This window comes from Corapipo altera, unplaced genomic scaffold, assembly GCF_003945725.1.
Source record: "Corapipo altera isolate COAL_440 unplaced genomic scaffold, ASM394572v1 0, whole genome shotgun sequence".
Classification (NCBI taxonomy): domain Eukaryota; kingdom Metazoa; phylum Chordata; class Aves; order Passeriformes; family Pipridae; genus Corapipo; species Corapipo altera.
Genome location: NW_020884872.1, coordinates 13,115,003 through 13,127,659, shown reverse-complemented (window position 1 = coordinate 13,127,659; position 12,657 = coordinate 13,115,003). Strand labels below are relative to the sequence as shown.

Sequence of the window (12,657 nt, the reverse complement as noted above, 5' to 3'; positions counted from 1 at the left end):
CCCCTTAGTTAATTTTAATTCTTTTGGAGGGAGACAAAATGAAAAAAAAAAAAAACACAGGGGTTTAGTTCCAAAAATTAGCAGAAAGAAACCACTGGTTTTGTGTGAGAAGGGGGCAAACATTTATGACCTGAACTGTGGAAAATTTTAAGTAATGCAGAAAACTTTAAATAATGCAGCATTTTTGAAAAATGCTTTTACAGCTATCAACTTTTACTTTGCTGCTACCTGTTAATTCCAACTCTGAAAAACAAAGAAAAAAACTCACACAGCTCAACCCTTATCACTGAGCCACTACCAGATGTGATATAAACCATTATACCTGACACCAGGCTGTATATGGCTCCATAGCATGTCGTAAACGTGAAACCCCCTCTTCCAATTCAGTTTGTGGATTCTCCACATATTTAGTCTCACGAGCTGGAGAGGAGTAGAGTGACAGCTGTAAATATTAGCAAACAAGAGGTTAATAACAAAGGTGTAATTGTGCAAGTAGGTCTCGAGGGCACGAACAGCCTAAGCAGAGAACATCTAACACTGTGCTTACTACATAAACAATGCATAATAAAAATTCACACAGCTGTGAGACAACCATTATGAGCAAAGTTTAATTATACAGTACATAATTATGATGAAGATGACTTCTAACTGCTATGCAATTCATTCATAGCTGCTATATGATCCAAGTCACAAGTTATAAATTCATATTAAACTAGTTTAATAAGAACACAAAATGCAATTATGAAAAATGTTTCTTGCCTTAATCAGCACTTATGGCTCCCACTTAACATAGTAAATGTACCAGAAATCATAATCTATCATTTTCTATATTCACACAAGACATCAATAAAGAGCCTGAGCAGCTTCTAACAAAGGTATCATCTGATACAAATGTTTGTTACTGAGCAGGAAAATGGTACAACATCCCTACACCGTGGTCATTAACCACATCAGCAACTGACAGCATTAACAGCACTCTGGGGCTGAGCAAAGAGGAGCTGTAACCAGCAATGGGCATCTTCACATAATAAATACTAAACCACCCTATTTGGGGTTTAGCATGACATTTATTAAGATTATCTAAGCATATTTAAAATTGTCTTCCATTAAAAAAAAAAAACCACAAGGTCTATACTATTGAAGATGAACAGCAAAGTTCAGACCAAAACAAAATCTGTTAAAATTTCTACCAGTTTAAATACTATGCTGATGTTTAGTATAAAGAGCTTAAATTTTATACCACATTTATACTCCACCTAGTAGTTCATTATAAACTGATGTCTACAAATATTGCTGCATCCAAGTGTAGCTAGCCCTTTTTTCATGATGAGCTGGAAAAGAACTGCATCTCTATCATAACAAAAAAGCTGTTAATCATAATAAAATATATAACAACATAGAATTTGGCCAATAATTTGATAGCTCATGCAGCTGGATTTCCCATAATACTTTAAAAGACAAGTATTTTCAGTCTCATTTCCCTATGAAATCTAGTCATCCCTGCAACCCTAGTCACAAGTTGAACTTGGATCCTGTTGGACAATCTAACAGCCATGTCTGGCACAAGGACAGAAGGCTCAGAGATAGGGAAATTCCCAAATATTTTATGCAACTAGACAGCTGACACAGCAGAGATCCAAACTAATACTCTGTGAATGGCAACAAAGGCAGCCAAAACTCCATGGCTTGCACATGGTGCTTTGCTGGAGGTGATGGGCAAGGCAATTACTCAGCACACATGGAAGTGCTCACTGCTGCCTCAGGACTGACTCATGACAGTGGAGGTATGAGGTGAGCCCAAGCCTGGGCTGGGGTAAAACCAGGAGACCACTTCAATTATTGATCCTCTCACACTGTACAAGTGAATTGCCCACACAGACAACTCCAAAAGGCTCAAGTATACACAAAAGTAAGTTTAATTCAGTTCTACTGCTTATGTAACGACTTGGATTGAAGTACTTTAAGGAAATTTTTAAACAACTACACACTATCATGGATTTAAAGCTGTATTTAGTTATGAACTACTTATTTTAATTTTTTTTAATGTTGGAGACTTTTAAAAGCTTGTGCAACAATGCTGGTGAGCCTATAGTTTGACAGGGTGTTTTAAAGCTCTACTTGTGATATAACCAAGATTTTTGTAGCATCTTAGAGAAATAAAAAGGTGACAGGTATTTATTACCACTACTTATTGTATTTGTTGTTGCTTAGGTCTAAATGCTGTAAAGAAAGGAAAACTGGTAAAATTCTGTAAGATACTATAGAAGATTCAAAACATTGCCAGACAAGAATTTTGGTCATAAAATAAAGAGGATATTTTTACAAATAAAACATTTTGATTTGCTGTTTTAGTGGAGAATATAAACGAAATTTTATTAGAATTTCCCAACAGTACTTACAGTAAAAAATAAATAGTGTTATCTGGACAAAAAGCAAAGAAAATATTCCTGTGTATTTGAAGTACAACCACAAGTAAATCTACAAACACGAAAATGTAATTTCTGAATGAAGAACAGAAAGCTTTAATGTAGGAAAAAGATCTTACACACAAACAAGCCTGATGCTATCAAGTGAAGGACATCAAATGCAACCCCTAGGTAAAAGAAGCAGAACTATATAGACCTCTCTATTATGGAAAATTGAGAAGCAAATTTAAAGGCAAGAATACAAAAGGTGAAGAGATCCACCTAAATATATAATGTCTTTCAGAATTCTTTAGACAAAAGAGCACTAAGGCTCTAACCACACTTACCTCCTCAATTTTCAGCAACTCCTTTTTGGAAGTCTTCTCTGAGGAAGCAGCATAAACCTGGACAGAGAGCAAGCTCAGGCTGACAGGGGTGGCCCCCAGCCGAATTACCTGGGAACATTGTAGGGAGACAAGGACATCACTAACTGCAAACAAAATGGCAACGTTTGAACATATCCGTGTAGACAATGTTTAAGTACCTCTGTATGGTAGAAAGTGACATATTAACATGCTTAGAAATTAGGAGAAAGGGGGTCAGCAGTACACAATCTCAGGCACACAAATGGTAACACCTAAATTATTCAGATGGTATTTGGAGAAGCCTAAGGCTAAAGGAGACAGTAAATATAGATGCTAATCTTACCAGTTTTCATCTCTAAAAAACAACTTGTTTTCTCTCATTTTAAACCAAAATTTTTATTAACTTTCTCAGTATAAATACTAAGAATATATTCATATTATAAGCAACTTTGTGAATGCCTATAACACTTCAATTTCTTCATTCAGCATTTTACTTCTAGTTAGTATTTGCATCTAGATTCAAGAAAAGATTGAGACCTACAGCTGAAAATATCAGAGCATAATCACTGCTTTCTAAGAATTTTAGGAATCTCTCCTACTTTTCTGTGAGAAACATGAATTACTTGACTGTTTTTGAATACTTCAGATTCAATCCAGTCACACAACACAACCACTACGAGGAAGGTATATATAATTCTTCTGACACTCAGGTCCTACACTAAACTGTATTTCTTAATGGGAAAGTCTGCTTCAACTTAAAAAAAAACAGAAGATGAAAACCTTAGCTGGGTAGCAAATCCAGAATGCCCAGTGAGCATTTCCCAACAACTGGACATCCTTATTAACAGCAAAGTATAACTCCAGAAATGGCAGCTCAAACGGGAAAGTTTTCAATATCTCACGTTCCTGTTACTGCTCAGGGGAAAGTGTAGTTACAACAGCCAGTGTTTTGCTGTATCAGGTTACAGGTGAGAGGGTCTAACACCAAACTAGAAACGTCTGGCTCTGCTCTGGCACAGGCTCCAGAAGTCCTGCTGCTCACCTTGCCCTAGCTCTGCTGGCCAGGTGCTTCCACCGTGAGGCAATTTCACCTCGGCAATTTGGGAAAAGGTCAGTCCTGAAAGAGAAGCGGAGAGCTTTGTGCGCGCTTAGCAACCTGAATCATCCAGAGAACAGCCCGACGAGCACCAGAGGAACGGCGCGGCCAGGGAGGAGGGGATGAAAAAGGAGAAGGCAGCAAAGCCTCTACCTTTTCAGAAGTAGAAGGGTCCATTACACTGACCTAGCTGCTTGTGACACTGAAGCCTTGGTCAGACCAATACATCCTTCTTGCTGTGATGATGATAACTGGCCTTGCCACAGGACAATGGCTCTGAAACTTCCTGTCCAGTGCAGAACTGTTAGAAAACAGCTTTAAAATTATCCAGACCACATCAGCTTACTGTACACAGATAAGCATTTGCAGATTAACTTCCTTCCACTGCTTTGCAGATAGAATGTTTATTAAATGTAACCAAGAGCCTCCTCAAATTAAAAATCAGACTATACATTTATCAAACTTCCTTTGCATTTATGTGTAGAGAACCAGCACACAAGAACTAGGTCACAGGATTGCTTTTCAGGAAGACATAAGGGATCTGTTGGGTCAAAAGGTATGGAAAAACTTGCTTAAAATGGAAGTTTTTCCTTATTTGAATTTATGGATGCATTACTACAGCACTATAAATGAAACACCACAATGACTGGATGAGCTGTTTCACAGCTAAGAAAAGACAAGAATAATCTTTCATGGTGTTTGTTTAAACACTTTTCACATACTTCTATTGGCCAAGACAAAAACACAAACACTACTGACCATTAGTAACTGTAGAGATTATTTCCTCAATCTTTCCTTTTTTCACTGCACAATTGTTCTGTCACTGAAAAGGCAAAAATCTAAATGCATTTTCATTCTGAAATATGTTTTCAAACAGTGTAAATGGTGCTAAGTGTCAACAGCAGAAATCGTAAATCCAAATGTTTTAAATATTTGAGATTTTTATATAAAGACACAATCAGAAGAGCACAAGAATGGAAGCACCTTGGTTTCACAAACAGGTATCAGTGACCACAGAACTACTCAGACTGAAAATGTCAACCATTTATATTATCAAGGTACTGAAATGCAGACATTTTCCACTGGTTTTGTGTTTTAACAAAATGAAATTAATCACTAAAAGTGCAAGTTGAATCTCTCCTTAAATGTGCTGTTCAGGACATACTGCAGTGGTCCTCTACATCAGCTACAGAGAGCTATGGGACAGACAGAACTGATGCTGAAGTACTGCACACATGAAAATATTTATTTGGGAGTATGAAAGATCGACCGCTGCACTTTTTGTTTCCAAAGTTACCTTCAGGATCTCATTTCTTAATTCTACACTAACCACGTACTCTTAAACCATTTAAACAGGTTTAGTAAAGCATTTTGACTGACTGACATGTGTCTTCCCTGCCTGTTTTACTCCACTGATATCAAAGGAGTAAACCCGACATTCTTTTCTCTGGACAGTGCTCTGCAGTTACCGTAAGTAAAGAAGATACCGTGTTTGCTCCTCCCTCTAGCTGAAGAATTCAACTTTATCTTCAGACACAAGATAAGCAAATTCTATCCTAAAGGAGGAGGGGAGAAAGACTGTGATATTTCATTTTCTATTGTCTTGCTTTAGTGTTTTTCTCTAAGTTTTTAACTAAAAAATATCTGTGGGAAGCATAAATCCCATGTTAGTTCTCAAACAGGCATATAAAGGGCTAAAGATTAACTAGAACGTTTTTCTTTTCTTCCTCTTGTCTGTGGATTCTCAATGTATTCATGACTTTTGTCACCTTGTCAAAACAGGTGGGAAAGGAAAAACAGAAAGAAAAAAACCCAAAACCTTGAGCATACTTCTGAGAAGGCTGATATTTGTCCTCATGTACAAAGCCACTTCATTTTTCTCTTCTTTTTCTGTTCTTCCTCCTATTTCCCAACCCCAACTATAAAAACACAAAACCAAAACCCAAACTCTTGAGCACTTCCTGTCCCTGAAGCACAAATATCAAGGACAAAAAGCCACCTTCCCATTTTGCTCTTAGAGGTATAAAATCAGGTTGGCCTGAAGCACCTAAATCTGCCTAACTTTGATGTATAAAAATAACAGTATTATGCATAGTGCTTAAACCCGCAGGTTCACACATAACCCCTTTAATGACAATTCAGTATCAACTATGGAATTGTCAATGATTCCAATATAAAATCCTCACAAAAGAATTCCAGCAACTATCACAACTAGAAAAAAGAAGCTGCAACAAGAGCAGAGCAGTTGTAGTCTGCTCAGCAGATCAGTATCACAGAATTGTTAGGATTGGAAGGGGCCTCCGGAGATCACCCAGTCCAACCCCCCTGCCAAGGCAGAGTCACCTGAACAGGTGGCACAGGAACACGTCCAGGTGGGTTTTGAATGTCTCCAGAGAGACTCCACCACCTCCCCGGGCAGCCTGTTCCAGTTCTCTGCTACCCTCACGGAAAAAGGTTCTTCCTCCCGCGGAGGTGGAACTTCTTGTGTTTTAGTTACATTAGTATATATTAGTATATTTAGTATATTGATATATACTATCAAGATTTGACACAGAAAATAGTACCTAGGAGAATGAATACAAAGAATCAAGCATCACCTCTTTTTTTTTTTTTTAAAGAAAAAAAACCCTCCTGCTTCTCGAGCGGCCGTGGCAACAACCTGACCGAAACACACAGCTTGCTTCTGGCCTGAAAGGATCTGGGGCTCCTCTTATCGGAGGCAAAGACCTTTTAGACAAAAAGTCCCGGCTCGTGCTTTTCGCAGGTTTCACTGACAACCTTCACGCACCAAAGGGACACTTTTCACGGCCCAGTTGTCACTTCCAAGTGACTTTCACGCGACAGCTGCGCGAACCCAAACTCTGCGGTAACACAGCTCCGAGGTGCTGGACGCAACTTTAAAATAAGAATTACGAATACGGAATGTGCTCTGCACGCACGAACCCAGACTCTGCGGTAGGGCAGCTCGGCGCCGCTGTGCCCCAGAAGCAACTTTAAACAAGCAATGCGGTTCCTTCCCTTGCAACACGGAGGGCACGCGGGTTTGAAGCGTTAAAAGGACGATTAAGCGGCTGCAGCGAGAGCAGAACAAGAGCCTGTGAAGGGTTAAGAGGCAAAACCCCGCGGGCGGTTCGGGGGGGCCCCCCCCAAGTCTCGCTCCGGCCGCGCTCCGGGGCCGCCCCTGCCCCGGGCCGAGCGCTCCCGGCGCGGCTCCTTCGCGGGATCCCGCGGGCGCTGCCGGCGGAGCGCGGCCGGGGGATGGATGGATGGATAGATGGATGGACCGGGGGTGATCCCTGATTCCCTCACCTTGAACATGGCGGCGCCGGGCGGGCGGGGACGGAGCGGCGACGTCACGGCGGCGTGACGTCACGGGGAGGGGCGGCCCCGCCCGGCGCGCGCGTGCTGCCGCCGCTCGGTGTGAGGCGGAACGTGCCGGTCCGGGCACTGTCGGCCCCGGCCGAGCAGGAGTGTCCCTGAGGGACTGAGGCGGGGCAAAGGTGAAGGGCCCCAGGGCCGAAAGGACATGCACACCAGTCTTTAGACCTGCTGGCACGGCTCGGGATGTCACCTCGCAGCGCTTGTGAAGGAGATTCGGATACTCGGAGATCACAGAATCAGAAGCACAGAATCACGGGATCAGTTAGGCTGGAAAAGACCTCTGAGATCATCGAGTCCAGGCTATGTCCGAACACCACCCTGTCAACCAGACCATGGCATTCAGTGCCACATCCAGTCTTTCCTTAAACACCTCCAGGGACGGCAACTCCCCCACCTCCCTGGGCAGCCCATTCCAATGTATAATTAACCTTCCTGTGAAAAATTTTATTGTAATGTCTAACCTAAACCTACCCAGGACTATGTCCTCTCCTCCTGTAATGAGTTGCCTGGGAGAAGGGACCAACCCTCACTTGGCTACACCCTCCTTTCAAGTAGTTGTAGAGAGTGATGAGATCTCCCCTCAGCCTCTTTTTCTCCAGGCTAAACACCCCCAGCTCCCTCAGCTGCTCTTCACAGGACTTGTGCTCCAGACCCTTCACCAGCTTCACTGCCCTTCTGTCACACTGCCAGTATAATTTGGATGGATGTGTTGGTTTTGGCTGGGGAAGAGTTAATTTTCTTTGCAATGGTTGGTACGGTCCGTGTTTTGGATTTGTGCTGAACACAGTGTTGATGATACAGAGATGTTTTTGTTATTGTTGAGCAGTGCTTACACTTAACAAAGTCAAGGCCTTTTCTGCTTTTCGTGTTATCACACTGGCGAGAAAGTTGGAGGTGAATGAGAATTTGGGAGAAGACACTGCCAGGACAGGTGACCTAAACTGACCAAAGGGACATTCCAGACCATACGACATCATGCTCAGTATACAAACCACTCTAGTGTTTTAAGTTCAGCTGGCAACCAAGCACCATGCAGCCACTTGCTCACCTCCCCACCAGCAGGAACAGAGTAATCACAAGGGCGAAAGCGAGAAAAGTTGTGGGTTGAGATAAAGACAGTTAAATAGGAAAAGCAAAAGCTGCACACACAAGCAAAGCAAAACAAGGAATTCATTTACTGCTTCCCATGGCTAGGCAGGTGTTCAGCCACCTCCAGGAGAGCAGGGCCCCATCAGGCGTAACAGTGACTTGGGAAGACAAACACCATCGCTCCAAAAGCCCTGCCCTTCTTCCTTCTTCCTTCATATACTGAGCACAATGTCACATGGTCTGGAATATCTCTTTGATCAGTTGGGGTCACCTGTCCCAGCCGTGTCTCTTCCCAACCTCCCATGCACCCCTAGATTCCTGCCCAGCATGCCAGTAGGAAACCAGGAAAGGCCTTGGCTCTGTCTAAGCACTGCTCAGCAATAACAAAACATCTCTGTATTATCAACACCGTTTCCAGCACAAATACAAAACACAGCCCCATACCAGCCACTGCAAAGAAAATTAACTCTTCCCCAGCCAAAATCAGCACAATGGGGTTAGTGTATGGACAGGGGTCCATGCCTTTCTAATCTCATTGAAAATAAAAATAAAAGCAAGTACCTCTTTTTTTCTGTATTTTTCCACTCCTTGGTCTCTGCATCCCCTGCAGCATCTCCCAGCTCACTTGAGCAACAGGTGCAAGTTTTTTTGCTCACATCTGCTCTGAGGAAGGGTCTTGCATACATCCCACACTGTCTGACTTCTTATTCAGTGGCAGATGAAGATCAGAAATAACGAGGGCTAAATTCCTATCAGATAATGGACTTGGAATGGACTGCCCAGGGAGGTGGTGGAGTCACCAACCCTGGAGGTGTTCAAGAAACAACTGGACATTGCCCTTAGTGCCATGGTCCAGTTGACAAGGTGGTGATCAGCCAAAGGTTGTACAATGATCTTAGGGGTCTTTTCCAACCTAGATGATTCTGTGATAAGATAAACCAAGGCAATACTCTATTCTGGTTTAAATCATGGGAAATCTGTTCTCATATGGCCAGTTAGTAAACTGCTTCTTTCTTTCTTCTGATTTTCTGGTCAAGAATTTCCACCTTTTGTTGTGTTTAATGAATTTCCACAGCACTCAATGGCAAGACAACAAACATTACCAAGAAAATAGTAAGTCCATCTACAGAGGTGACTTATTTCATGTTCATGTATCATTGTTTTCTGACCAGTTACAAGGATCTTCACGCAACATGCTTATTAACATTTTAAAAGGTATTTATCCTCATATTTATTTACCTTCATACTTATCTCAGTCACATAACCCCACATTCCAATGCAAACAAGTGCCTTCCTTTTACTGACTACTGTCAATTTTTAGGTAGCAGTGAAAAAACTATGTTGAAGCTTAAGACACAAAGATAATTACAAACATTAGTCTGTATTCTCTGTTTAGATTAACTGTTATGTATGGAAAACAGAGGTTCCATAGGCTGTGCCATAGACTTGCCATCCCAGTTCTGTTGGGGGGCTGTTCTGTCAGGCCTTGTAGTGAAGGGGTGATTCAGGCTGCCTAACTTTGAAAACCTCATAGAAGCCTCTCCTGCCTCAATATGGGCTGGACATGGCTCCACCAGAGGGTTCACAGCAGCTGAATTCCACTTTGAAGTGCACTCTATCATAGAATCATTAGGTTGGAAAAGACCTTTAAGATCATTGTGTCCAACCATTCACCACCTCCTCCTCCTTGGCACTGGGAGAGAAGCCCACACTCCTAACTGAGACACACAGGCACACCAGGAAAATAACGTGGATCTTCTCTTTATGATTTTTTTCTGGCCCCAAAAATACTGTAACAATTTAAAACAGTCAATATTGATTTTAGAATATTCAGAACAGCACCTTATTAATTCTGGAAAATGTTATTAAAATAATATTCATGCAAAATGTAAAGCACCTGAAGAATATGGTAGCAAACAGTTTATCAGGAGCAGCATTGTGGAAAGGTAGATGAAATAAGCTCCCTTGTATAACCTTACATTTTCTTTGTGATGATAATTTTTGTTGTTTGCTCTTAAAGAAAATTCCTACATTTCTTTATTGCAGTCTCTTTATAGACCTGATAAAAGCAGCTAAAGCAGAAACAAGTATTTTCCATACTAATGGGGATGTTTAACCACCGTGTTGCAGAACCGGGCAATGCTTCTCAACAGGCTGCTTGCAAAGTTAATGGGATAGCAGAAATATCATGAACAAATGGTATGAGATGAGCTTCAGTACCCAAACTACAGGACAACAGAAAATAACAATATTTTATTATGGATTTGGTTATAAAGATTCCTTCTTTAGCAAGGAAGAGTTATACCTAAAATGTACGTAAGTGACCAGCGAGTGAAAAACACTAATGGGCCTCTTTCTCCATTGCACTGTGCTTTGCACAGTCAGTTATATTTGTGGAATATAAGTAGCCAGAGTGAGGTAACTGTTTGTGGAAAATCAATCTTGCAGCATTTTATGGCAGTTTTGTGAGCACGTGAGGAGCGACTGGGGAGTTTGCAAAGCAGTCGCATTTCTTGATGCATCTTATTAATTCTTGAAGAGTTATAGAAAGAAAATGTTCAAAGCTCAGAATGACAGGAGAGCCCACAAGAGGTGTGATGGCATCGAGGTGAATAACAGTGCCTGCTCTGGTGAGTTCTCAAGTCCCAGGCTGTGGGTAGGATTGACTGTTCCCCAGTTTTGCAGAGGACAGATGTAAGAATCTTTCAAATACATTCTCTTTTTAAGTTTGGTACATGAATAGTAAAGAAAAATCTAATTGTTTCTGTACATACAATGGTGTATATGATAAAAATACATATTTTTGTTATTAATTCATATTCAGTAGCTATACAGCAATTATTGATACAGTTATGTAACACGGATATAAATATCTGAAGAACAAATGGTTGTTTCAGAAAATTTTTTAATCCAAATAATTTTATTAGCTCTGGCATCGTTAGTGCATTTTTTCCTTTAACGTGGAAGTTAATCTTTAAAATTACTGAAAAGACTGATTGAAAAGAATGTGAAAACCCTTATAGAGAAGAACAATACAAATATCTTAGCTTTCACGTAGGTGTATTGTTCTCTTATGCCGGAGGAGGTTGTCTCTGCAAAATTTCCCTGGGACAAGGATAATATGGATTATGCACAGTCCAAAACACCGTCAGACAGGCTTAAAGAGGCGCTGAAGGTTCTGCTGCTGAGGCCACAGAATAAAGAGCTTTGGTATGATTGACTCCTGGCTGTTTCTAATGTAAGAACATCTATCAAATTTCAGTTCTATTTTGCATGTCGTTATTTTTCTCCCTCTTTGGTAATTGGCTTTTCTAAACACCCGTGAAAGACACATTTTCTTTAGAAAGCTGCAGCTCAGAGAAGCTTGAAAGCGTTGCCACAGTTCGTAAACTATGTCAGCCCAGGCAAAAATACAATTTAAGAAACCTGATCTCTAATCCTTTGCTTTCCTTTAGCCATAAGCTTTCATAATGTTGTATTAGATTGCTTGTTTATGGTTTATTTTTTGGTCAGGGAAATAAGAACAGTCCTTTACTAGCAATGCAATTACAGTTATTTGCCATACATTTTTAAGGATAGAAGAAAAATTGATTTGTTGCACATTACTGTTAAAATGTGAGTTTGTAACATCTGCCCATTAAATATCAGTGCAGTTACCTACTCACACTGATCATTGGAAAATACTGTAATTCTGAAAGGCTGGCTTGTTTTGATGTTCTCCTTCCTGGTAAAACTTCTTGCCTAATAAAATAAACAAACAAAAAACCTAATATGGAAAAACTCTCGTTTTTCCATGCATTTTTTTCACTAAAATACTTTTTAAAATACCATGACTTGCCACTACAGTTTTGCCAGTCTGTTTAGCATTTTTTATGTCTTTATAAAATAAACTGCTATTCTGCCTCCTACAGCTTTTCGTCTGCACCGTTTTAAGTTGAAAGAATGCTGTTTGGCAGATCTCTCGAGTTCTTTTGAAAATATGTAGTTAATAGAAAATACTTAACCACAAGGGCTTCAGTAAACTCAACCATCAGTTAAGCAGCTTCACCTAACACTGTGAGCTCAGTCAGAGGTGACATGGCAGGTACACAGCTTTTCCAGGTTGGCCTCCAAAGCACATGATCCATTTCTCATATTCCTGTCACTTTTAGCACCTATTTGTTAAGCAGCTAATTGAACTGGTTTTATAGAAGAGCATGATGATGGACCTTTCACAGTGCCTTTGGGAAGGGGGAGTAACTGGCATAGCCATAAGAATACTCTTTCATCCTTTCTCCTTTATTCACTTCCTACTTTGAAAAATAAAAGGAGGGATTGAACA

At 40.8% G+C, this 12,657-nt stretch overlaps 1 protein-coding gene across 2 annotated transcripts in view; it reads right to left on the bottom strand.

Annotated features, from left to right (window-relative positions):
* Positions 1 to 7,235, bottom strand: part of APOO (apolipoprotein O) — a 30,706-nt gene extending 23,471 nt beyond the window's left edge. For both annotated transcript variants that reach the window (XM_027637071.1, XM_027637080.1), the window contains exons 1-3: positions 7,176 to 7,235; positions 2,753 to 2,860; positions 323 to 442 (exon numbers count right to left, since the gene is read on the bottom strand). In XM_027637071.1, coding sequence (XP_027492872.1) covers positions 323 to 442; positions 2,753 to 2,860; positions 7,176 to 7,184 — 237 coding nt within the window. In that variant the 5' untranslated portion in view covers positions 7,185 to 7,235. The remainder of the gene's footprint in view (positions 1 to 322; positions 443 to 2,752; positions 2,861 to 7,175) is intronic.
* Positions 7,236 to 12,657: the final 5,422 nt, after the last annotated feature.